This window comes from Leuciscus leuciscus (assembly GCF_965113295.1).
Source record: "Leuciscus leuciscus genome assembly, chromosome: 18".
Lineage (NCBI taxonomy): Eukaryota > Metazoa > Chordata > Actinopteri > Cypriniformes > Leuciscidae > Leuciscus > Leuciscus leuciscus.
This window is the reverse complement of record NC_138742.1, coordinates 24,961,952-24,984,789: the sequence shown is the minus strand read 5'-3', so window position 1 is coordinate 24,984,789 and position 22,838 is coordinate 24,961,952. Positions and strand designations below refer to the sequence as shown.

The 22,838-nt window shown below is 38.3% G+C and overlaps 1 protein-coding gene across 4 annotated transcripts in view; it reads left to right on the top strand.

The window, feature by feature from the left end:
• cacnb3a (calcium channel, voltage-dependent, beta 3a) overlaps positions 1–16,002 on the top strand; it is a 40,237-nt gene extending 24,235 nt beyond the window's left edge. The window contains exons 3-15 of one of the 4 annotated variants that reach the window (XR_014200016.1): positions 1,765–1,884; positions 2,377–2,499; positions 2,642–2,760; positions 4,053–4,126; positions 4,440–4,459; positions 5,472–5,552; positions 5,628–5,686; positions 6,676–6,776; positions 7,057–7,208; positions 7,336–7,431; positions 8,840–9,010; positions 10,082–11,853; positions 11,944–13,033. Coding sequence is in view for 3 of the 4 variants with exons in the window: in XM_082146359.1 (XP_082002485.1) it covers positions 1,765–1,884; positions 2,377–2,499; positions 2,642–2,760; positions 4,053–4,126; positions 4,440–4,459; positions 5,472–5,552; positions 5,628–5,686; positions 6,676–6,776; positions 7,057–7,208; positions 7,336–7,431; positions 8,840–9,010; positions 13,040–13,426 (1,503 nt within the window). In the remaining variant the exon portion in view is untranslated. The other 3 variants (XM_082146361.1, XM_082146359.1, XM_082146360.1) reach the window with 3 other exon arrangements.
• The last annotated feature ends 6,836 nt before the right edge of the window (positions 16,003–22,838 follow it).

Here is a 22,838-nt window from a genome sequence, read left to right as displayed (position 1 = left end):
AATTAATGCGCAAGAAGACGCTAGAAGAGAAGTCAATTCGATACTCGCTGTTTAAGAAGTTTTGTGAACTGACAAATTCACACAAAATTGTCAAAATGCCCGGATTGGCGAGTATTCTCATAAACAGTCGGTTATGTCTTAAGTGAACATAAACAGTTAAGAAGTAAAAACTATGTGTAAAGGCTGGTTCACACAGAACGAGTTTTGCTTTTAAAAGCACGAGATGCAGGTCAGTGGAACGAAAAAAAGATGCCGAGATTCTGAAAAAGACACGAGACGGGAGCGCAATGGTTAAAGACATCAGTCTAGCGCGTTTACATTGATAACCAATGGAAAAGTAGCGCAGTTGAATGGAAAAACTGTATATTGGATCCGTAGCCTAATATTCCTGCTGCTGCCTGTTCTTTAATGTCAATCAAAGAACAAGGCGAAGAAAAAAAATCGCTCACTGCTTTTGGCTTTTGTAACTTTAATAAGGATTCATCTAAATTTAGTTTGTACAGTGAAGACTATGCAGTGTTATTTTACATTTGATAACTTTATTCAAAATTCTGTAATTGAAAATGACTGTTAGACCAACCTGAAAAACTTGAAAAGCACTGTTTATTTCATTTGTGTGAAAATTTTAGCAGGGCAAATAAAAATTTGAACAACTGGGTACTGGGCCAGTAGAAAAAATCCTTAGCGTTGAGCCCTACTTATGAATTTTTTGTAGCATTAACTGAAACTGGGCAGAAGATATTTAGTTCCCACCATGCTTTGCATAGGACTGGATGCAGGACAGTAAATGTTGAAATTAAGTGTTACTTTATGTGTTTTGAGTAAATGGAAAGACCTGTTAGAGTTATGTATAACATTTAAAAGAGTTTTTTTTACGTTATAGTTTTTTGTGGTTACCGTTATGCTGAAGAATAGAGCTTGTGCTTGAGCTGTGGATGGCTGCATGAATTAAGTTCTTTTGCTTCACATAATGAGCATTAGCCGTGTTAGTGTAGTGACAAGTAACTTCTTGTTCATTGCAAACACCATCTATGCAAGCTACAGATTTAAAATGTACAGTAACAAATAAGTGTTCATATTAATTTTATAAGTAGTTAGTTGTGTAATGTATTGACAATTGTTAGATAGACTTTACCTAATTTCTTTTAGTGAGTCATAGCTGTTAAAGCCGGCATGAAACAGAAGTTGCAATAGTCTTTTCTTCCACTAATTCTAACAATCTTACAATTTGGCTACAGTATATAATGTTGTAAATCACACACTCTACAATATAGCATTTCATTAATAAATTGTGTATTTACAAAGGTTTATTTTAAAGGACTTTTGTTATTGTGCACGTATTAGGTGTTTGATTATGTGTTCTCTGAACTCGGTGGCTCTCATTCATATAATTCGTTTTTTTTAAAGTACCACATAAATAAGAGCACTTTTGACAAATATATGCTTCACACATATAAAGTAAAACACATATAACTTTGCATGTCATATATACTGTTCAACTTTCAATATAAAGGCCTATTGTTAATTGTTTCAAGACATTATATTGTAAAGTCAATTTGCACATTTCATGTGTCACTTCTTCATCGTAAACTTCTGGCCATCAGCCTTACTGTATAGCTGTGTGTTTTATGGTGATCAATGAGAGTGTTATGACTAGCTAAGCTATGTTTACACTGCAAGTTATGGGCTGTTTATTGTACTTCATTTCATTTCTCTATTACGCCAAACAACGATCTTGGTTTCCCCTTATTCCCCGTCCTGCAGGGTTCAGCCGATTCGTACACGAGCAGACCTTCGGATTCCGACCTGTCAGCGGAGGAGGACCGCGAGGCGTATCGGCGTGAAGCCGAACGCCAGGCCCAGCTGCAGCTCGAGAGAGCCAAGGTTCTGCGCTTTTACTGTTTCTTTGCACAAAGTGTCAATCTGCATGTAGCTTGTGACATGAATGTGTTGCGACAGGGCATCATCCGTACAGATTGGTTCAAGTAACAACATTTTCTTAGCAATTAGATCAATATTGTACACTTTAAAAGGATCAATTCATAGTTTCTCCTCTTACTTTATCTTACAACATTTTGTCCCAAATTGTACACAAAAATACAACCAATGGTTCACTTTCATGTAAAATTTCTATAAATTCATTCAAATGTTACACTGTTCTATTCAATTACTGTGTATTTGAATGTACATAACTAATCACCTGCTAAGCATTATATAATGTAATGTTACTTACTATTTTAATTACTATGCATTAGTTATATTAGATAATTATTTATATATTTACTATGCAGTTATTGAGATAATCTAGCTTTTAATAGAGCAGCCACACACACACACACACTGCTATGTGATTATTAACATTGCTTTCTCTGGCAGTCCAAACCTGTAGCGTTCGCAGTGAAGACGAATGTGAATTATTGCGGGGCTCTAGATGAGGACTGTCCTGTTCAGGGTGCTGCCATAAACTTTGAAGCCAAAGACTTTCTGCACATTAAAGAGGTGAGATGCACGTACAATACATGCAGACGAACGTGTGGAAAGTTCTGCAGGTCAGTCTATCAGGCTATTGGCTAACAATGCCCATAACACCATAATGGCTCCTCGCAATAGTGCTGAGTGTGTGCTTTTCCTTGTGTTGCAGAAGTACAATAATGACTGGTGGATCGGAAGGCTGGTGAAAGAGGGGGCAGACATCAGCTTCATACCCAGCCCCCTCCGACTGGAGGCCATGAGACTCAAACAGGAGCAAAAACAACAGAGGTCTCTCTTTCTCTCTCTGCCAAGATTGTGCACAACTGTGCTCTGTATATATTTCAGATGTTGGATTACATTTAGATGCATAGAAATAAAATATCTGATTGATTTACATTACAAACTATCATAATTTAATCCGACTTTTTTGGGCATATAAAAATCAGCATCTGCACCAAATTGCACATTTTTGCTTATTTTGGGCCTCTGTGTGTTTTCTTCTTCTTGAGAATGAGCTCCATATTCTATACGAGGCATAAAAGACTGATATGTCAAATATAATACTCAACAAAAACATTCCCTTACTGTATAAAAGTAGGACTATTACAATAATACTGAATTTAGTCTGAACCCTTATCCTCTCCTCCTGTACCTGTAACAAATCCTTCCCTCACAGGTCAGAATGACCCGAAGCCCTAAAATTACTTATAAAATTATAAAAATGCTTCTTCTTTTTTTGTCCAGAAAGCTGATTTCATTTCATTCTTATAATTCTTTTCAATTTTTTACTGCAATATTTTTTTTCTTTTATTTATCTCTAAATAACTAGATTTTATCAATCATTTTAATATTTATATTGAATTGTATAACATTCTTCACATTCTTTCACTGAAATAATTATTATATAAAATTCATAATATAATAATTCAACAAAATTCTCCATTACATGCAAAAACTTGTTAAAACAGCTCAAAAAGTCTCACATTGAATATAAAGAATTCTTTATATTCTCTGAAAGAATATAAAGAATAAGAATAGAATATAAAATGATATTTCATGACTCCTGCCACTAGATTGTCATAGCTTTATATGGAGCAAATGAACTGTTCCCCTGGGTCCTAAAGTCAGTTCTTCAGTTCTTTTCTTCAGTATGCCATCAGATATATATTTAGACATTATAAAATAATTTTTTGGTAAAGTTTTAGCATTTTTAATTTTGAGTTTTTTTTGGATTAATATTTATACTGAAGTTTCAGATTTTGTAATAATTCAAGTTAGTAAGGTGGACAGCAATAATGTGGACAGTAAGAATTTATTACTATTTATATTACAACCACATAAAATTATTATTTTTTTATTGTGTGTATTACAAGTTCAAGTGCGACAAATCTCCCAAGGTCTTGAACCACTCTGATGAACACTCAATTTTTCAAAATTAAAAGAAAATGAATGTCGGGTCAAAATGACCCGAGGAGAGGAAGTTATGAAGCTGACAATTCTGCCGATGTCCAGATAGCTTACCAGCTCTGTGAAGGCATGTGGTATCATAGGCTGATGTTTTTTTCTTTCTTTCTCTGCAGGAAAAGTGGTAACTCCTCCTCAAGCCTAGGCGACATGGTATCAGGAGGTTGGAGATCCACGCCGCCATCTGCAGGTGAGAGTGAGTATGACGGCCTGGGCGCCATGCTGCTTTGCAGGGGGATGTGTGTGACTGGGAATGCTGCCCCAAATGAGCAAAATATCAGTAGGGCTGGAGATCAGTGAGTTTATTCATCTTTCCTTGCTTTTGTTTGTATTCTTTCCTCCTCTTCTTAACGCATGACACATTCTGTCACAGGTTAAGCTTCTACTGTCAAATTCAGTAGGATAACACCTGTAAAAGTTCAGCGTATGGAACAAAATATAAGTAATTCTTATTCTACAATCTTCTGAATGCTGATTCTTATGTGTTCTCTCATTTCCAAAAGCCAAACAGAAGCTAAAGCAGGTAGGTGTGTTGATGTGGCTTTGTGTTAGATATCTTATGATAATCTCTCCTTGCGATTGGTCAGACAGGTTGTAACATTTTTGATTTAAAATGATTTAATGAGATACTTATAGGAAGCCCCCTTTTGGTATCACTGCCAAAAACACACACACAAAATGGCCAAAAATACACTACTACTCTTCAAAATTTTGGAATGTTCTGTTTTATGCTGTTTTATGCTCACCAAAGCTTTATTTATTTGATCAAAAACACAGTGATATTGTGAAATATTATTACAATATTAAATGGCTGTTTTCTATTGTAATATATTTTAAAATATTATTTATTCCTGTTATCAAAGCTGAATTTTCAGCATCATTACTCCAGTCTTCAGTGTCACATGATCCTTCAGAAATCATTCTAATATGATGATTTGATGATGCTCAAGAAACATGTCTTATTGTTATGAATGTAAAAAAAAAAACCAGTAATAAAAAAAAAAAAAAACTGCTTCCTAAAAAATAATAATAATAATAATTAATCAATTTAATGTATCCTTGTTTAATAAAAAAAAATTATGTCTTAAAAAAAATTATCTTATACTGACCCCAAAATTTTGAATGGTAGTGTCTGCCGAAACAATTCTATTTAAAAAAAATGAACTAAACAGAATTAGGTAACACTTTATTTTACAGTGTCCTTGTTACACATTACATGTAGTTACTGTAGTAATAACCCTAAACCAAAGCCCAATCCTAACCCTATAATAAGAACATGCATAATGCATAATTACATTGTAACACAGAATTATTTCTATGACAGTACTAGATATTGTAAACAGTAGGAAAGTATCTTGACAACGTTTCATGCATCTCAGGAAAATATATATGCATGACAATTGCAGCAGTCTGTACCAAGATTGTTACCAGTCTGTGCTGACACATTACGGATACTGCTTTAAATCCGGTTTGTTCTGGTTGTACTTGATGCTGTGATTCTGTGTGACGGTGCCGTTCTTGTCTTTCTCATTTAGACTGAACTCATTCCTCCATATGATGTGGTGCCGTCCATGAGGCCTGTGGTTCTGGTTGGGCCTTCACTGAAGGGCTATGAGGTGAGCGCTAGACTTCATACAACCCTCTGAATTTGTTTTGAAATTTGTTGTCTCATGTGTCGTGTCTGTCGACAGGTGACAGATATGATGCAGAAAGCTCTGTTTGACTTTCTCAAACATCGCTTTGATGGACGGTGAGCTCTAAAAGACATCTTGGCACATTTCTCGATTGTATATGTATTAGATATACACTACCGGTAACAACTTTGGAATAATTAAGATTTTAAATGTTTTATGTTTCTTTTAAAGAAGTCTCTTCTGCTCACCAAGGCTGCATTTATTTGATCGAAAATACAGTAAAAATAGTAACATAGTGAAATATTATTACAAATTTAAATAATTGTATTTTTTATTTTAATATGTTTTAAAATGTAATTTATTCCTGTGATCAAAGCTGAATTTTCAGCATCATTACTCCAGTCTTCAGAGTCACATGATCCTTCAGAAATCATTATAATATGATGATTTGACAATTTTTTTATCAATTATTAGTGGTACTCAATTATTGATAATGGTTCTTATTATTATCAATTTGGAAAACTGTTTTTGCTGCTTAATATTTTTGTTGAATTTTTTTTTTTTCAGGATTCTTCAATGAATAGAAAGTTCAAAACAACAGCATTTATTTGAAATAGAAATGTTTTGTTACATAAATGTCTTTTGAATGGTAGTGTATCACAGGTTTTACAAAAATATTAACTGTTTTCAATGTTGATAATAATAAGAAATGTTTCTTATGGAATATTTCACAATATTACTGTTTTTACTGATCAAATAACCTTGGTGAGCACAAGAACTTCTTTCATAAACATTAAAAAAATCTTAATTCAGTGTATGTGTATGCATAATCGTCGTTTACTCACACTTATGTACTTACAATTAATGGTGACAGCGTCTGTCAAGCTCCAAAAAGGCCAAAAAATATTCATAAAAGTAGTCCATACAATTTATATGTCATGTCTTCTAAAGCCATACGCTTTGTACGAGGAACAGACCCAAATTTAAGTAATATAAAATAGAACTGGCACATCATAATCAATTACCATGGTGGAGACATGATTTTCAGTGACCTGCAATCTTTCTTTCACATCATTAAGTCACTAATGGATTGTTATGCTGACAGGATTTCTATAACCCGGGTAACAGCTGACCTTTCTTTAGCCAAGAGATCGGTTCTCAACAAGAGACCTATCATGGAGAGGTCTAACACACGGACCAGTTTGGGTGAGAACATCAGCTCACTAAAGACTTGCTATACTGTATACCCTTCAGAGCTCAACAATAAGATAACATCAGTTGCCTATTTTTTTTTTTACCAAAATTAGTTTAAAGTATCTAGCTGGTTAACAAGGTCTTGTCAAAATTGTAAGAATAGGTATTAAAGATGTTCAAGAATAAAAACCAGCTGACAAAATCTATATTTTTTAACTTTTTGAGCATTTTCTCCTTCTGTTTTCTCGGGCTTCATGTTTTGTGGGTGCTGTTTGTCTGTTTGTGCACCCAGCGGAGGTACAGAGTGAGATCGAGAGAATATTTGAGTTGGCCAAAACCCTTCAACTGGTGATTCTGGATGCGGACACCATTAACCATCCAACACAGCTAGCCAAAACCTCGCTAGCTCCCATTATAGTCTATGTCAAGGTCACCTCTCCAAAGGTAAGTCTCATGATCACGGATGCACTAGTTCAAAGGATTTCTGAAAATATTCTCAAAAATATCTTCAGCTCTATTAACAGAAAAATAGATCATTTATTTTTCTTTGATTCTTCTTCTCTTTTGGCAGGTCCTACAGCGGTTGATAAAGTCGAGGGGTAAATCACAGAGCAAACACCTCAATGTTCAGATGATGGCAGCAGATAAACTGGTTCAGTGTCCCCCTGTAAGTTCTTGAAGTTTAAACACACACACACACACACACACACACGTTTGCATACACGTTTACAGAGCTGGTCAGAATACTGTAGATTCAACATTAGTGTTGCCAAGATCCACTTCACAAATATAATTGGATAGTTTTTAAAGAGCTAGACTGCCATATTGCAGTATGGGATTGGGATTTGCCCTGGTACTTGATGTAAACTCATAAATGAGTAATGCATGTACAGCAGGGGTGTCCAATCCTGTGCTCCTTGAGGACCACTATCCGCTCTAGTCCTAATTAAACACAGCCGAACCACCTTATCAAGGTCTACAAGATCACTTGCAATTTCCTGGCAGGTTTGATGGAGCTAAACTCTGCAGGAGCAGGATTGGACACCCCTGATGGACAGCAACGCACACATGTCTAGAATATAAATCCAAAAGGGTATAGAAAAAATAATTTTCCCTTTTTTTTTTTATTATTTACTCTCCCTCATTTTGTTCATAATACATATGACTTACTGGTTGCTCCTTTCCATGCAATTGCAGTGAATAGGAACTGGAGCTAAGGAACTAAAACCCCATAAAAGTATGTTTCACAAATCATTTTACAATGATCTTTGTCATGAATTGGTTGATCTGGTTCACAAAACACAATTTTCAGTGGATAACAACATTTGCTGTATGTTTCTCACACAAAGCTATCGTTTGGTTTCAGAAAACTTGAAGTATAGCATATGCAGGACTTGTATGGTGCTTTTTGAAAGCTTGAAAGTACCCATTTATTGCAATTGCATTGAAAAGAGAAACTAGTACTTTTTGGGAATACACAAGGGTGGGTAAATAATGACCGAATTATTATTTTTGGATTAACTATTCAAAAAATCATCATTTAGCTGTTTTCCCTCTGTTTAAATAGACCTGATTACCAGTCAAACTCTGACAGCCCTAAACAAAGTGAAGTTAGATTTGTTTTCACTAAAATGGCTGACTTAAGGATGAGAACTGCAGGTTTTGAGAGCATTTCATTTAGGGCACATCTGTCTGACTGCACATTGTGTTAATTGGAAATGAAGGTAATTTTGTGTCTCACATTGTTAGTGAACTGATGTAATTTTAAATGTTTGTTCTTCATTCTCACTTGATTGACTGCTCTTCAACTTTCTAAGGAAGCCCCATACGTTGCTTAGTTCTAAACTGAACTTATTTAGACTGGCCTTGCTACAGTTCTAGTGATGCAAACGCTTGCTTTTCCAAACCACATTCTGACAAAAGTCATGTTGCATGTTGTTCCATAGAGCCATTATCCTACCTGTCGCTCAACGTCATCTCCCATCACCTGTCCACCATCATAAGATATTTTATATAATATCTTCTAATTTCATCCCCCGCATGTCATCTTTTCCTCCACCCTGTCTCCCCATCAGGAGATGTTTGATGTCATTTTGGATGAGAACCAGTTGGAGGACGCCTGTGAGCACCTCGCTGAATATCTGGAGGTTTACTGGCGTGCCACTCATCTGCCAGGCACCGCCCCTCTTAACCCCCTATTGGAGCAAAATCTGATGACCCCACCCTCGGCAATCTCCAGTCTTCAGGTGAGGTGTCTTTGTGTGGATAGGCCGAAACATTTAAAGAGTTTTATATACAGTAGAAGAAATATGTGTTAGTTCTCAAGTGCCTTTGGCTCTCAAGATAATCAAAGCAGCTTTACAAGGAGGGATTGCGGAACTAGTGCAATGACATATCTAAGGAAACTTAAATCCCAGACGGCAACATCGTGTCGGCCCAGATCCGGTCCACGTCTGGTACGTGTGGATTCCAATCGATCCAGTCGATCTGGGCCGACACTTTGTTGCTGACTTGGATGGCACATTAAATTGTGACATTCACAATATGAGCAAAGTCATCGTCATAAATATTCAATATATCCTTCTATATTTAAAAATGCAGATGACTACATTCTTGAAAAGTTTTGTGTTTTGCAGTCACACATGCACTGGCCTAGTTAGACCAGAGGCCACCAGACTTAGTACAGTATGTGTCCTCATCGATCAGCCTGGAAAGTAGTCCAGAGACTGTGCTAAACATAATCAATGAGAATATAAATGCCATATGTATCAGCTTCGAGAAATATATCTTATATTTGTGATGTGTGGATTCAGGTCTGCATCCACCTCATTCAATATCCTATGAAGTTAATTCAATTAAAATTATACAGCTGACCTCAAAAGTCAGGATATTGCAGTTACACAGAAAATGGTTTTAGGTCACAGCTGATTTTCACTGGTGTATGGGACACAGTTTTAAAGGTAAAATGCTAAATAAAGGTTGGCACTAGAGTTTTGACTTTTCACTAGAGCTGCTGTATATTCAGACTAGTGACAGATCTGTTCTGCTTTAATCATTTCATGCAAGCAATGATTGGTCAGTCCTACTTTGCATTTGACAAAACGCATCTGTAATTAAAAAAACTGATTATAATTGACCTTTTTGACAACATAAGGTGGTCATAAGGTAAACGTTTGTCTGGTCTGTCTTTTCCTCCACTCCATATTTTCACTCTCTGTCCTTTAGTTGTCTTGGGTCCACAAATACTTGTAATACTGACATGTTGTAAGTCTCAATCTGTCTGTTTTGTGTCTCATTCATGCCTGACATCTTTGCAGTTCTCTGAAACACAGGAATTAATTGAATGAACGCTTACAAACCTGCGGTGAGTAGGTGAGACAGTCAATCTGCCTTCCCCACTCTGACTGTAAATCAAAACCCCACCCTGATACTCTTTACATCCTCCAATTCCTTTAAACCCTCCAAATGGAAATGGCCATCTGGTATCCCCATTGGAAAAACACTTTATTTTAAAAAAGAAAATCATATATGCAAATATATGATTGTGTTATGCTGTTGTTGGTGAGACATGTAGCCCATTTATAGTTTTTATGTTTCAGTTGGGTAAAAGGTGGTAATACAAAAGCTTTATGTTTAAAATTATGCTGGCCTTAAAATGCCTTTAATGTTCAAGAAAACTCCAAAAGCACATTCAAATGTCCATTAAATCCACATTTAAATGTTCTTCCTAATATGTAATCAGTACATCTTATGGTGTAGGCAACATTTCTAAATGTGTAGGCAGGTTTTCTAAAGGTGTGTGCAGCATTTATAAACCTATAGCACATCTATCCCTTATTTTTAATGTAAGAGCGGTTTGTATATTGAACGTGTCTGGATTCTGGTGTTGCCTGCTTATGCTGCTTGATATTGCAAACTGGTATTTCTTACCATATCATTTTAACGTATTGTCGTAATTATGAACACACTGTTTTTAGCGCAAATAGATTTACCGTGTACTGCGCTTTGTTATTCTTCTAGTTATTTACCTATAGCGACTAATGAATCAGAAGCCTTGCACATTCTCAGAAAATAGCTTACTTCCCCGTTGCACAGTAAGGTGGATAATTAAAGCAGTTTTTCTGAAGATGTAGGCACTGGGTCTTAAGGTGTGTTTAAGGCACTGTATTCTAATGTTAGCAGCTTTTCTAAAGGTGTAGGTAGTGTTTGTAAAGGTATAGACAACATTTGTAAAATGTGTAAATGGCATTTGTAAAGGTGTGGGATGGGTAGCATTTGTGGCAAAATTACTTATAGCCAGTAGAATGTCTAAAGTGGACTATCGAAATAAAGTGGAACCACATTTGTAAAGCTACAGAGAATGTTTGTAAAGGTGTAAGCAGGATTTCTGAAGGTGTAGGCAGTGTTTGTGAAGGTGTAGGCAGCATTTCTGAAGATGTAGGTAGTGGGTCCTAAGGTGTAGACATTTGTAAAGCTGTAGGTAGTGTATCCTAAGGTGAAGGCAACTTTTCTAAAGGTGTAGGCAGTGTTTGTAAAGATATAGACTGCGTTTGTAAAGGTGTAGGCGGCATTAGTAAGGGTGTAGGCGACGTGTCTCTAGGTGTGGGCAACGTTTCTAAAAGTGTAGACAGCTTTTCTAAAACTGCAGACAGCATTTGTAAAGTTGAAGGCAATGTTTCTAAAAGTGTAGACAATGTTTTAAAGGTGTAGACAACGTTTCTAAAGGTGTAGACAGCATTTGTAAGGGTGTAGGCAGCATGTCTCAAGGTGTAGTCAAAGTTTCTAAAGGTGTAGACAGCATTTGTAAGGGTGTAAGCAGCATGTCTCAAGGTGTGGGCAACGTTTCTAAAGCTGTAGACAACGTTTGTAAAAGTGTAGGTTACATTTCTGAATGTGTAGGCAGTGTTTTTAAGTTGAAGACAGCATTTATAAGAGTTGGGTGGCCATTTCAATGGGTAGTCAACGCTTCTTAAGGTGTAGGCGGCATTTCTAAAGGTGTAGGCAGCATTTGTAAAAGTGTAGGCTGCATTTCTGAATGTGTAGGCAGTGTTTTTAAGTTGAAGACCCACTAAAGGTGTAGGCAGCGTTTGTAAAAGTGTAGGCTGCATTTCTGTAGGTGTAGTCAACGCTTCTTAAGGTGTAGGCAGCATTTGTAAAGGTGTAGGCAGCATTTCTGTAGGTGTAGTCAACGCTTCTTAAGGTGTAGGCAGCATTTGTAAAGGTGTAGGCAGCATTTGTAAAGGTGTAGGCAGCATTTGTAAAAGTGTAGGCAGCTTTTCTAAAGGTGTAGGAAGCTTTTCTAAAGGTGTAGGAAGCTTTTCTAAAGGTGTAGGAAGCTTTTCTAAAGGTGTAGGCAGCGTTCCTACGGGTTGGAGGTTAGAACTGAACTGGATTAATTACAGGGAAGTAGCCACATGCTTTCTGGCACTTTCTAGTGGTCAATTTTTTTCCTTAAACTTTTAATGTCAAATGATGTAAACTCCCATATGGCAGTGCAAACTTTCCATTTGACAAGGCCTACTTTTTCTATGATTTCTATTGTGTTATGCACCTACCCCTCTACACTTTTGGCTTAATTTGCTTTTATTGGAGCGAGCTGCACACAGTCATCTCAGACTGTTCTGTTTTTGCACCTTGCTGATTGATATTAACACCGTAGGTCCTCCATAAGATGAGTTCACAAAGCAGATGCAGCTGCCTGTTTTCCTGCGTTATAAAGAAACACACTGATTTTATGACTTTGTAAAACAGGCTGTATCTGAGCACACAGACTGATGCTTTGTGAATGTGACAACCCTTCTAACTTCCCTTTGAATGCAACCTCCTTGTTTCTAAAACTAACCTAAATCTTTTTTGCTCCAGAGGAAAATGCGTTGCAATCTATAATGCACAGCAATTTGATCTCAGCAACCAAAGAGGCTTTGTTCAGACTCAAAACAATTCAGCCTGAACAGCAAAACAGCAAAACACATCTGACATTCCCGATCCAAACTACATTCACAGATGATGACAGTTTGGACAGTTAGTCCTAAAGTCTGGATTTAAAAAGCAAGTCCAATTTGTGTGCAGTGTGAACAAAGCCATTGTAACCAGTCACTTTATGTCATCGGTGAGACTTCTCCCCACCTCACTGCACATTACATGTTTTAATATTTGTGTTTTTTTAATGTGTATACCAATCTCCTAAACAAGTCATTTTTCTTTGGAGTGAAACAGAAATAGGAAACGTGACCTCAGTATGGTTTAGAGTGGTTATCTCTCTCTTTCTGTCCCAGAACCAGCAGTTGTCGCCCGCCGGGGGTGGAGGGGGAGTGGAGGAGGAGGAGCAGGGGGAGCAGGACAGCCTCATGCCCTCCGACGAGGCCAGTGACTCTCGCTCCCTCCGCCGAGGCGGCTCTAGCTCCCTGCACCCCCCGGAGGACGAGGAAGAAGAGGAGGAGGAGGAGGAGGAAGAAGAAGAGGAAGATGATTACGAACCCCAACGCCACTCTAACCCGTACCGGGACGTGTACCCGCCCAACCGTAACCAACCCGGTGGCATCAACAGTACTAACGGACACGAGTCACGGGACCGACTCCTGCAGCAGCGAGACTCGCAAGACGGACACAACCAACGAAACAACCGCCAGCGCGTGAGAGCCTGGCCGAGGGACAACTACTGACCGTCCACCTGCAGGAGTCTGGAAGAGAGGGTTGGGTCATGAATCGGGGTGATGGGGATTGGTGAGGAATTGGAAACGCACAATGTGTGTGTATGTGTGTTGGTGGATGAAGCTGCCCATGATTGGCGAAAATATCCTGTTTTCTAAGCTTATGTGGTCGTTATTGTTTGAGGCATTGCACTACATTTGCTTTTTAAAGACAGGGCAGCTTTTCTCCTTTAAGATCAAATGCATGTTCTGATCAAAACAATATTTGAGCTTCCTCTGGAAACCCTTACCCCACCCGAGTCCAATATTACTTTATTATTTTGCGTATTATACACTCTCCCTTAACCCAATGAGCACAGAAAGCATTATGGGAAAAGGAAAAGCACTTTTATAGCATGGGATGTGAGTCACAATGAAAGATGTTGTAGCATTTTGTTGCATCTTACTTTAATGGCTTCTTTTTTTTTTGCTAGCGCGCTTGTAAATGTGAATATTACTCACTATTTTTTGGTTCATGCCCTTTATCATGGAGCCTGTATGCACTCGTCTTATCAATATCGGTTGTTTATTGGTACATTATTCAGGCAACTGACATTTCATGGTCACGTTCATAGATGTAGCACACATTGGCGCCTGTCACAAGCACCATGCAAATGTGGTATATGTAGGAAAGGGATTCAGGGTTACGCTCTGCTGTTGTAGAGTAAAAATATTATCGGGACTATAGTCTGGGTTTGCACATGAGGTGAAATTTAACTCCAGAATGAAGAGAAGCAGTCGATCTTCCTGCATTTCCGTACTGCCGCATAAAGAAAGAACCTAATTAGGTCAGTGTCATCGGTTTCTTTTTCTGGGAAATGAGAAGGACTGAAAAACTGGATTTATTTTATCACCCAACAGTGCCCATACTCTGGCTTTTTTTTATAGAAGTACCATAGATGAAGCTCACCAGTTTTGGTGTCCGTTTTGGGATAGTCATGTTGTTCCTCTGCGATTTGACCGTTGAAAAGTTCAGGTCTAGATTCATACATTTTACCATTTGACACATTTGCAAGTCATCAATTGGATGACCTTATCAGAGACAGTATAAGGAAAAGAACAAATGACTGATGAGAAATCATAACGCTCAAAATGGCGTCTCTTATTTAAAAGGGCCAATCAAATGCATCCTGATCTGTTTTGTCTAGAATATGCATGCACATTAGCTAGACTAACATAATTTATAAAGCTAAAGAAGCTAAATTAAAAATTTTGTATCAGTGTTTTTAAGTGATTTTAACAATTGTTGAAAGGTTGGCAAAGCGATATCCTCATTTAAGTAGGTAAGAGTTTGTACTAGCATTACAAAAATGGCTGCCGAGTGAACTGCCTCAGAAGGACTTTGTCTTTACCAAGAAGAACGCGGTCTTCCTCTGTCCTCTGTTTCTCGCCACTCTTTCCTCCTCGAGGCTCTGGGCATCTAAACGTCCATTTACCATGGCCAACTTAAAAACATAGTGTCGCATCTTGCTTTGACGACACATTGACTGCTAGCTAGTTTAATGACCTGATTGGTGATTACATTAGCATATATCAACCAGGTTGTGTTACGACCAAATCCTAGAAAGTTTCTCCCTTTTCTCATTATCATGACTCTAGACTCGGATGTTACCTGTAGCAGCTTAGGCTAAGGTTTATCCAGTGTAGGACAATTCAAACTGGCCTTAATACTTACCTGTATATCTATACCACTGCATGTCTCAAATACAACTATTTAGGACTATTTGCACATTAGGGTTGAAACAGGACTTTTAGAAAACTTTAAGTATATAAGAGTAGAAAAATCTACTCCGTTTTTTTTTTTGTTTAATTTAAAATCTGCAACAGAATATTAGTAACGCATCTAAGAATAGCTAGCGTGTATATATCGAATGAAATTTCACCAGATCCTGAGTATAATTCTTTAGAACGTTACTTCACTTTGTTTTTATGGATCTGTATTGTTTTTAACAAATGTTGCGATGTTTACAAAGTCAGGATTGCTCTCACTCAGAGATTGTTGACGTGAGACGCATTGAAATATATGTAACGTCAGTTGTTGTACGGTTATGTAAAGTCACATAAAGTTGCAGTACACTCTCATGTAGCGCTGTAGTTTTGTTTTGGGTCTTTTGCGAGAAAACTTACAATTAAAACCTCTAAATTAATGTATTATACATTTTTTGTGATGGCCTCTAGATTTCGGTACATATCCAAACATCGCCATCCAGCAAGAGAAATCCTGATTTTTCTTTAGAACTAACCTTTCTGATTTAATGCATTGTTTATACGTATAGGATGCGTATTAAAGTATGATTTCACGTTGACTTCACAGTTCTTTCCAAACATGCACAGAGACTTGAGTGAATGTATAGTTGCATGCCTTAACACCTCTTGTCCTCAGCACTAATGCATTGTCCTCCAGAGGGACGGTGCTAAATTGACTGTCCCTCAATTGATTGTGTCGCATTGATTGTACTGGATCTGTACACTCCCACAATGCACTTTTAGAAACATCCTCCCTCATATAAGATTGTATCTTATCGACCAAAATTGATGCCTAATCTGAAGATTGAGTACATCACAACCATAGTATGTTCATCATAGCTTAAACAGAGTTGTAGACCTGAAGTACTTAGAAATCCAAACAGGCGAAACAACGATTACTGGTAGCTACGACAATACACTGACACGGTGAATGCTAAGGCCTGAAACATACTCTACGCAAGTGCGTGAAAGCAAGTATTTAAAGCAAAATGTGTCAAGCTAAATTCCCTTCAAACTGTTGTTGACGTGAAAGAGAAGACATTTTATGCTAATGCATGCTACAATGCCCCTTGTGGCAATACTAAGAATGTAATGCAAATTAAGTAGCTATAAGCATTTGCGTTCACGTGCTATAAGTATGTAGAGTATGTTTAAGGACTAAAAGAGTCTTTCCATGTCAGATTGAAGAAATCAATTACCTGTTAACAACCCACGTCACACGTTGATCTCAGGTCATTAGAAGTCACTGTATCTCTTGCCTTTCTAACATAAGATCAAACTGACGTAGATTGTATGTCAAAGTCCTGGACATTGTGTTTACAGCACCCATCTTGAAGCAAAGCCTGTTTAGAGGGTCATGGGAAATGTACATGTTCTGGGGTGTGGAAGTCAGGGTAAAAATTCCACTTTAACAAATGCCTTGACCAATCCTCTCTTTTAGTGTACTGCATCTTTATTTGCTACCAAAATGTCTCACTTTAATCTATTGTTCTATATTTAAAAAACAAAGAAAATCAGAGCATGACTGAAAAAAAAAATCTATGCAAGTGTTGCATGAGATCTGATCGTTTCTTTCTGATATACTTTAGTATTGCATTGATTCTTGTTGTAAGTATTATTCTATTTAGTAAGACAACTCACCCTCTTTTATACTGACCACAGACAAGGGGCTTCTGCCGCAAAGTTCATTTTCTTTGAAAAGCTTCTTTTCAATCTCATGGGCTTCAATACCTCCACTGTTATTTTTGTATGTTAATGCTGAATCATAACACATATTTGGATTGATGTAATAAAGGAAAGTTCCAAGTTGAAGTTAAGCTGTACTGACAGAATCTGTGACATGTTATACCCTCAGTTTGGAAAAAATTTGGAAAAAAGTACATGTGCACACAGTAATAGACTTACAATGGAAGTCTAAGAGGTGAGGCATTACACCCGAATAAAGGATAAACAGTTTCAAAAGTAAATCCACAAGACTTAAACATTATACATAAACTTTATACATAGACATTGCTTACTAACCTTGTCTATGCAAAGTTATATCTAATCTTTCAACTGTCATGATCATGTAAAACTTTTGCACTCCACTCCAGTAATCATTTTGGTAACACATAATCATAAGTTCAAAAAGTTGTTGTAAGAACTTATATGAGCACTTAAACTAAAATACAAGCTGCACATTTTAGCTTTTAAACCCTCCAGAATGCCATATAGACTTCTATTGTAAGTCTGTTACTGTACATTTGAGAGACGAGTCCAACTTATGTGTCAATAGAACCTAATTAGTTTTTTACCTGGAATATTCCTTTACATAGCATTTGTCAGGACCAGTAGGATATGAATTCAGCTACTTTTATTTAAGACAAGAACTTGCATTGTTTTGTAGTTAGATTGATATTAAGACTGAGAAAAGACACAATGTGTATTATCCACAATGCACAATGTAAAAGAGCTTTGGTGGGACGTGTACTGTATAAGGTCTACTATTTTAGGTTTGCATGTCTTAATGTAAATGTACATGATACGTTGTTTTTTCCCTTATCTGTTATGGCATTGCATTGTTTTCTAGCGGACCAATACAGCATCCATATAAAACGCTGATTTTTTTTTTCTTTCTGAGGTATTAAGAAGCACAATATTTACTATGGGTATAATTTGAGTCATTTGTCTTCGATTCTGTATGCAATACAAACATGGAAAGAAAACGCCTTAGAACATTAACACTTCCTCTTCTGTGTAAGTAGAAAAAAAGATATTGCACTATTTTTTTCTTTTTTGATGTCTTTGTAATGCAATAAATGCACTAGGTAGAACAATAATTGCAGTGGACACATAATTGGTCCTCAGACGTGATGTAGGCACACACTCTCTTTCTCTCTCTCTCGCCCCTTCATCTTTCTGACAACATGACAAATAAATCCTGCCTGATGCTGTATATGCTTTCTATTTAAAGAAAATGCCACTAGTTATAATAAAAAAACAAAAAAAAACATTTTATGTACTTTTAACACTCCAGTTGTGTCTCAAATTGTTTGATCATTGCTCACATTTCATTGCAAGTGTTTTGTGCATCACTGTTGTTTTGTCTTACAAAGCTGTCAACCGTATTCAACCACATCTTAATACACATTCTTGGTCTTATTTAGTGCCCATTATTCATATAATCACTTAGCCGTCTTAATTGTAAAACCCTCCCCATCCAAATACCTTGATGAAAGAATGAAAGTGCATTCAGTAGTTCTTTAGCTAGCATTAACATTAGCATTGCTGTTCTTTGTGTGCCTTAAGTACTGATACCACAATGTTGTTAGACGCTGCACTAACATCATCGTAGTTCTATGTAAATCACACTGATACAAGTGAGTTTTAGAGAGCGGTTTACACATAATTAATTCACTTAACAATTTAACTTTAAATATACCAAGACAATCATATTACTACGAATTAGAGAAAGTGCAATGCGCAATAAGGCGGAATGAGTCCCGTCCGACTTCACAATCCTGGTTTCTCTAAGTGGTGGTCTATAGACCTGCAAACATAATTTGCTTGATATAAATTCTTAAATTGTGCTGTATTATAAAAATTGCATATTTACTTATGGGGACCATTTGCACCAATAAAACAAGCATATTGTGTTCATTACTCCCACGCAAATTAACTTTAGGCCAATTGAAGCATTACGACAATCTGTGATGAACCACTCACTTCACTTCACTTGGTTTTATTGAGAACAGCGACGGGAGACCAAAATGCTCCTTGTGTCTTCGGGTGCTAGCAGACCTAGTGATGAAGCCCACCAAGTTAAAGCGCCATTTGATTACAAGGCACCCAGAATATAAGGGCAAAATAAAGGTTGATTTTTTCTTTCTTCAAAAGAGCAAGGAATACATCCACCAGAAAACATGGATGGTTTACCTTTCCACAGCTTCAGAGAAAGCAGAAGGCTTCTTTTATGGCGGCTTAATGGATTGCTAAAAGTAAGAAAACGCACACAGTTCCACAAGAAATGTGTTATGCTTGGCGCACAGGCAGTTAATGAACTGAAATCTGTACCTCTGATAGCCTATGATTCAATAGGTGTCATCATCGTACAGTCTACATACACCGCACCCAAGTTTATTAGATCCATGTCGTACAGGGTGATTTGTAATCTTATTATAGGATTGCCGAAATCGCACAGCGTGTAGCTGGCATTAATGAGGGAATTCATTGAGGGGAATTCATTGCTGGTAAGATGAGCTTTTCATAAAACCTGACTGTCTATGCTGTAGAAACTGATTTTCTTCTTTAAGTCTGTGTTGCGTGGCTGGAGAATACAGAGAAAAGGAAGCCTGAAGCTCTCTAGTCTGCATCTCAAATAGTTTGAGACCTGTACCCTCAGCCCCAGCTGATCCGACCACATTTTCTCCGATTAATCTGTTCAATCTGTTCCGGGACGAGCCCAAAACCGCAGGAATAAGAGCACACACACCACCATTCAGTCAGCACCTGGCCTCCACTGGGACTCTTGACTTTCTTACCTGCAAGGCATACCTGTTATGTTTTCTTGTGATACTTACCCGTCTCCAGCAATCTCCTAGTCCAGTGTTGTCCCTGTGTTCTCCTGCATCTCATCTGAACCTCTGTGTGCTTTCATGTTTCCTGGTCTATTATCATCATTGCAATCTGCCATTAAACTGTCTACTGTACATTTCTCATACTCGCCTGTTGACATTGTGTTGTGTATGTCACCATCATCTCTCTGAGTCTGGTAATACCTGACATTTCTGTTCAGTTGGACGAATCAACAGACATCGCCAGTGAGGCTCAGTTCATTTCTATCCATGGGAATGTAAGATTTTCTGGGAGGACTTTCTGTTCTACAAGGAGATGCCTGGCAGGATAACAAGTGATGAATATTTAGACTCCTGGATAACTAAAGCGTGACTGAAGCTGGGTAAAATGCGTGGCTGTTTGTATGGGTGGTTATTGCACAGATAAAGGTTGTCAACCCAAAGATTATGTCTACACGCTGTAAAAAGCATGGAACCGGACCTTCACTCTGTTTCGAACACGGCTATCACTGCAGTTCATTTAGTGAAGTCAAAAGCACTGCAGTCACATGTTTGGACAGCTTTGTAAGGAGATTGGCGCTGGGCATGACACGCTGCGATACCACAGAAGTGTGATGGCTCTCTCATGGAAAGATTTGCAGCGTGTGTTTGTTTGAGCTACGCAGTGAGATGTCAGAAAATATGAGAATGTTGTTTTTTTCTGACCCGGAGTGTGAAGACAAAATGTCATATCTTACTGACATTGCTCAAAAGTCTAAACCTTTCTATCCAAGGAGGCTATCCAGGAAGTCAGCAGCAAAATCACTGCCTTAATGAAAGCAGAGCAATGTTCCCCCATCGGACTGAGATTATCCACACAAACAACCTGTCTGTGGCTATAGCGAGAGAGGTAGTTACCTCTCAGCTCACTGCACTGAGCAAGCACTATAGATCATACTTCCCAGATGTGAGCACAAATGCCTGGGAATTTGTGCGGGATCCTTTTGCCCCAGCTGCAACAAGTGACCTTACTGATGAGGCAGAAGAGGAGCTCTTGGACTAATTCTGTAAAGGCCCGATTGCAGTCTTATGGCCCTCCTTCTCGCGTTAGTATCCTGAACTCACTGTCAAGACCATGAGAATATTGCTCCCATTTCCTACCTTACCTATGTGAGTCATCATTCTCCATTATCATATGGCTGCAAGGAAGATTAAGGACAGGACTAGTTTGAATTTGGAGAATGATTGTAGAGTCTGCCTGTCATTAGGAATAAACTAAATGTGTTGTGAGGGAGAGGCTCACCCATTTCATTCGTTTAGGTGGGCTCATCAATTGAGTTATTGTGAAACGTGAGATACAAAAGTGATTTAGCCAAATGCAAATGAAAGACTTCTGAATAGGCTTAATAACCATGATGTGTTCTGTAAGTGTCATGATTTGTTTGTTCTACTATTGTTATGAATAGGGAGCATTTGCAAAGTGTCACTTGCATTGGAAAGTCAGCAGTAGTCCAGAGCTAAGTTACACTGCCTTCCTGTGGTCAAATACCTACAGCTCTTATGTTCAATACCGTTCGTTCAGATTATTACAGATAAAGTTTAAAAACTGAGAAAGCAGAGCAATGATGAGAATGTCGTAACTCTCCCAGTTCCTGGGCCACAGCCCTGCAAAGTTTAGATTCAACCTTAATTAAACACACCTGATCCTGCTAATCAAGTCTTTCTGGCTTATTTCGAAAACTAGATATGTTGGAGCAGGGTTGGAACTAAACTCCTCCGGGAGTTTGACACCGTCTTAATGCGTTAACAAATGTTAAAGGTACACTATGTAACTTTTTTTGTTAAAATTAACAAAAATTAAATAATGAGTCAAAACATCAATCCTTCTCCCAAAACGTGTTTTTGTCTTACTGTCATTCACTATGGTACGTATATTATAAGTGTTTATATTTTAGTGTTAATGTAATTAGACGAGCTGTCAAGGTGCCTCACCGAACACCGCTGTTTTGTTAGCGGGTCTATTTACTGTCACAGTGATTTATTTGCTTGGGATATACGAAGAGAATTAACACGTCACAGCAGATTCTATTCTATGGTTCTTCTTCCGAAGCGATCAGTGTGGTGAGCTTAGGTGTTATCTCTATTATAGCGACCGCTAGTTCTGCAAGTGGCAAAGCAAAAGCAGAAACTTTCAGTCTCTAGTAAGGATCCTCATCCTGACTCGGGGTGAGACACACTCAGGCAGCATCGGATAACCCGAATGCTGTCCTCACTGTTCTCTCTTCCCGTCAAAGGTGCTAGAGAGAAGAGTGAGTTTTGACCGCTAATAAGAGGCTTTTCTCTGCCTGTGGAGGAGGTTAAACAGCCCCTGTGTCATGCATCCCCTATTCAGAACCATAACAGAGGAAAGAGAGGACGACGATGATAATGACAAAGCAATCGCTCGTCTATTGGAGGAGGAAGGAGAGGTGGGTGTTGATGCGATCCTCCCACCGAATCCCGCAAAGCACCCCCCTCCCCAGCCCAGGCGAAGCTCGACCTACTCGAAATGTGCCAGAGGGCAGTGGCAAAACGCTCCATTGACTGGCCGTTGCAGCAGATGGGCCAGGGAACCAGAGCCAGAGAGATCTTTTTGACGGCAAGAGACTGTTTCACGTGCCCCAGGCATTAAACAGCTAATTTCGGCTATCCCTGTGTGTATTCCAGAAATGTAAAGTTTCAGGGATAAGCCCTTTTCCCACAGGGTTCCTGTAATAGGGTTAGGGATGTCAAATCCCTCTCCAGTTGAGCTGTCAGTGACACATAATCTCAACCCCTAACCCCAGGGCAGCCTTTTTCTCTGCCTCAGCTTCACCGCCAGGACGCACTGGGGACTTAGCAGCCTCGGTTTTTCAGAAGATTGATCATTCTTCTGCCCTGGCAGTGAGGGCTCTTAATGCCACCTCTCTCCTCACTGCTTATCAGGCGGAGCTTATGGAGGAGAAGTGGAGGCAAATGGATGCTGCACCAAACCCAGCACTCTCGGAAGAGATCTTCTGCGGATCTGCATCCTGAAAGCTCAGATTGAGCCCAAAGCCCTTTTCGGGCAACAGCAGTGTGATTTGAGG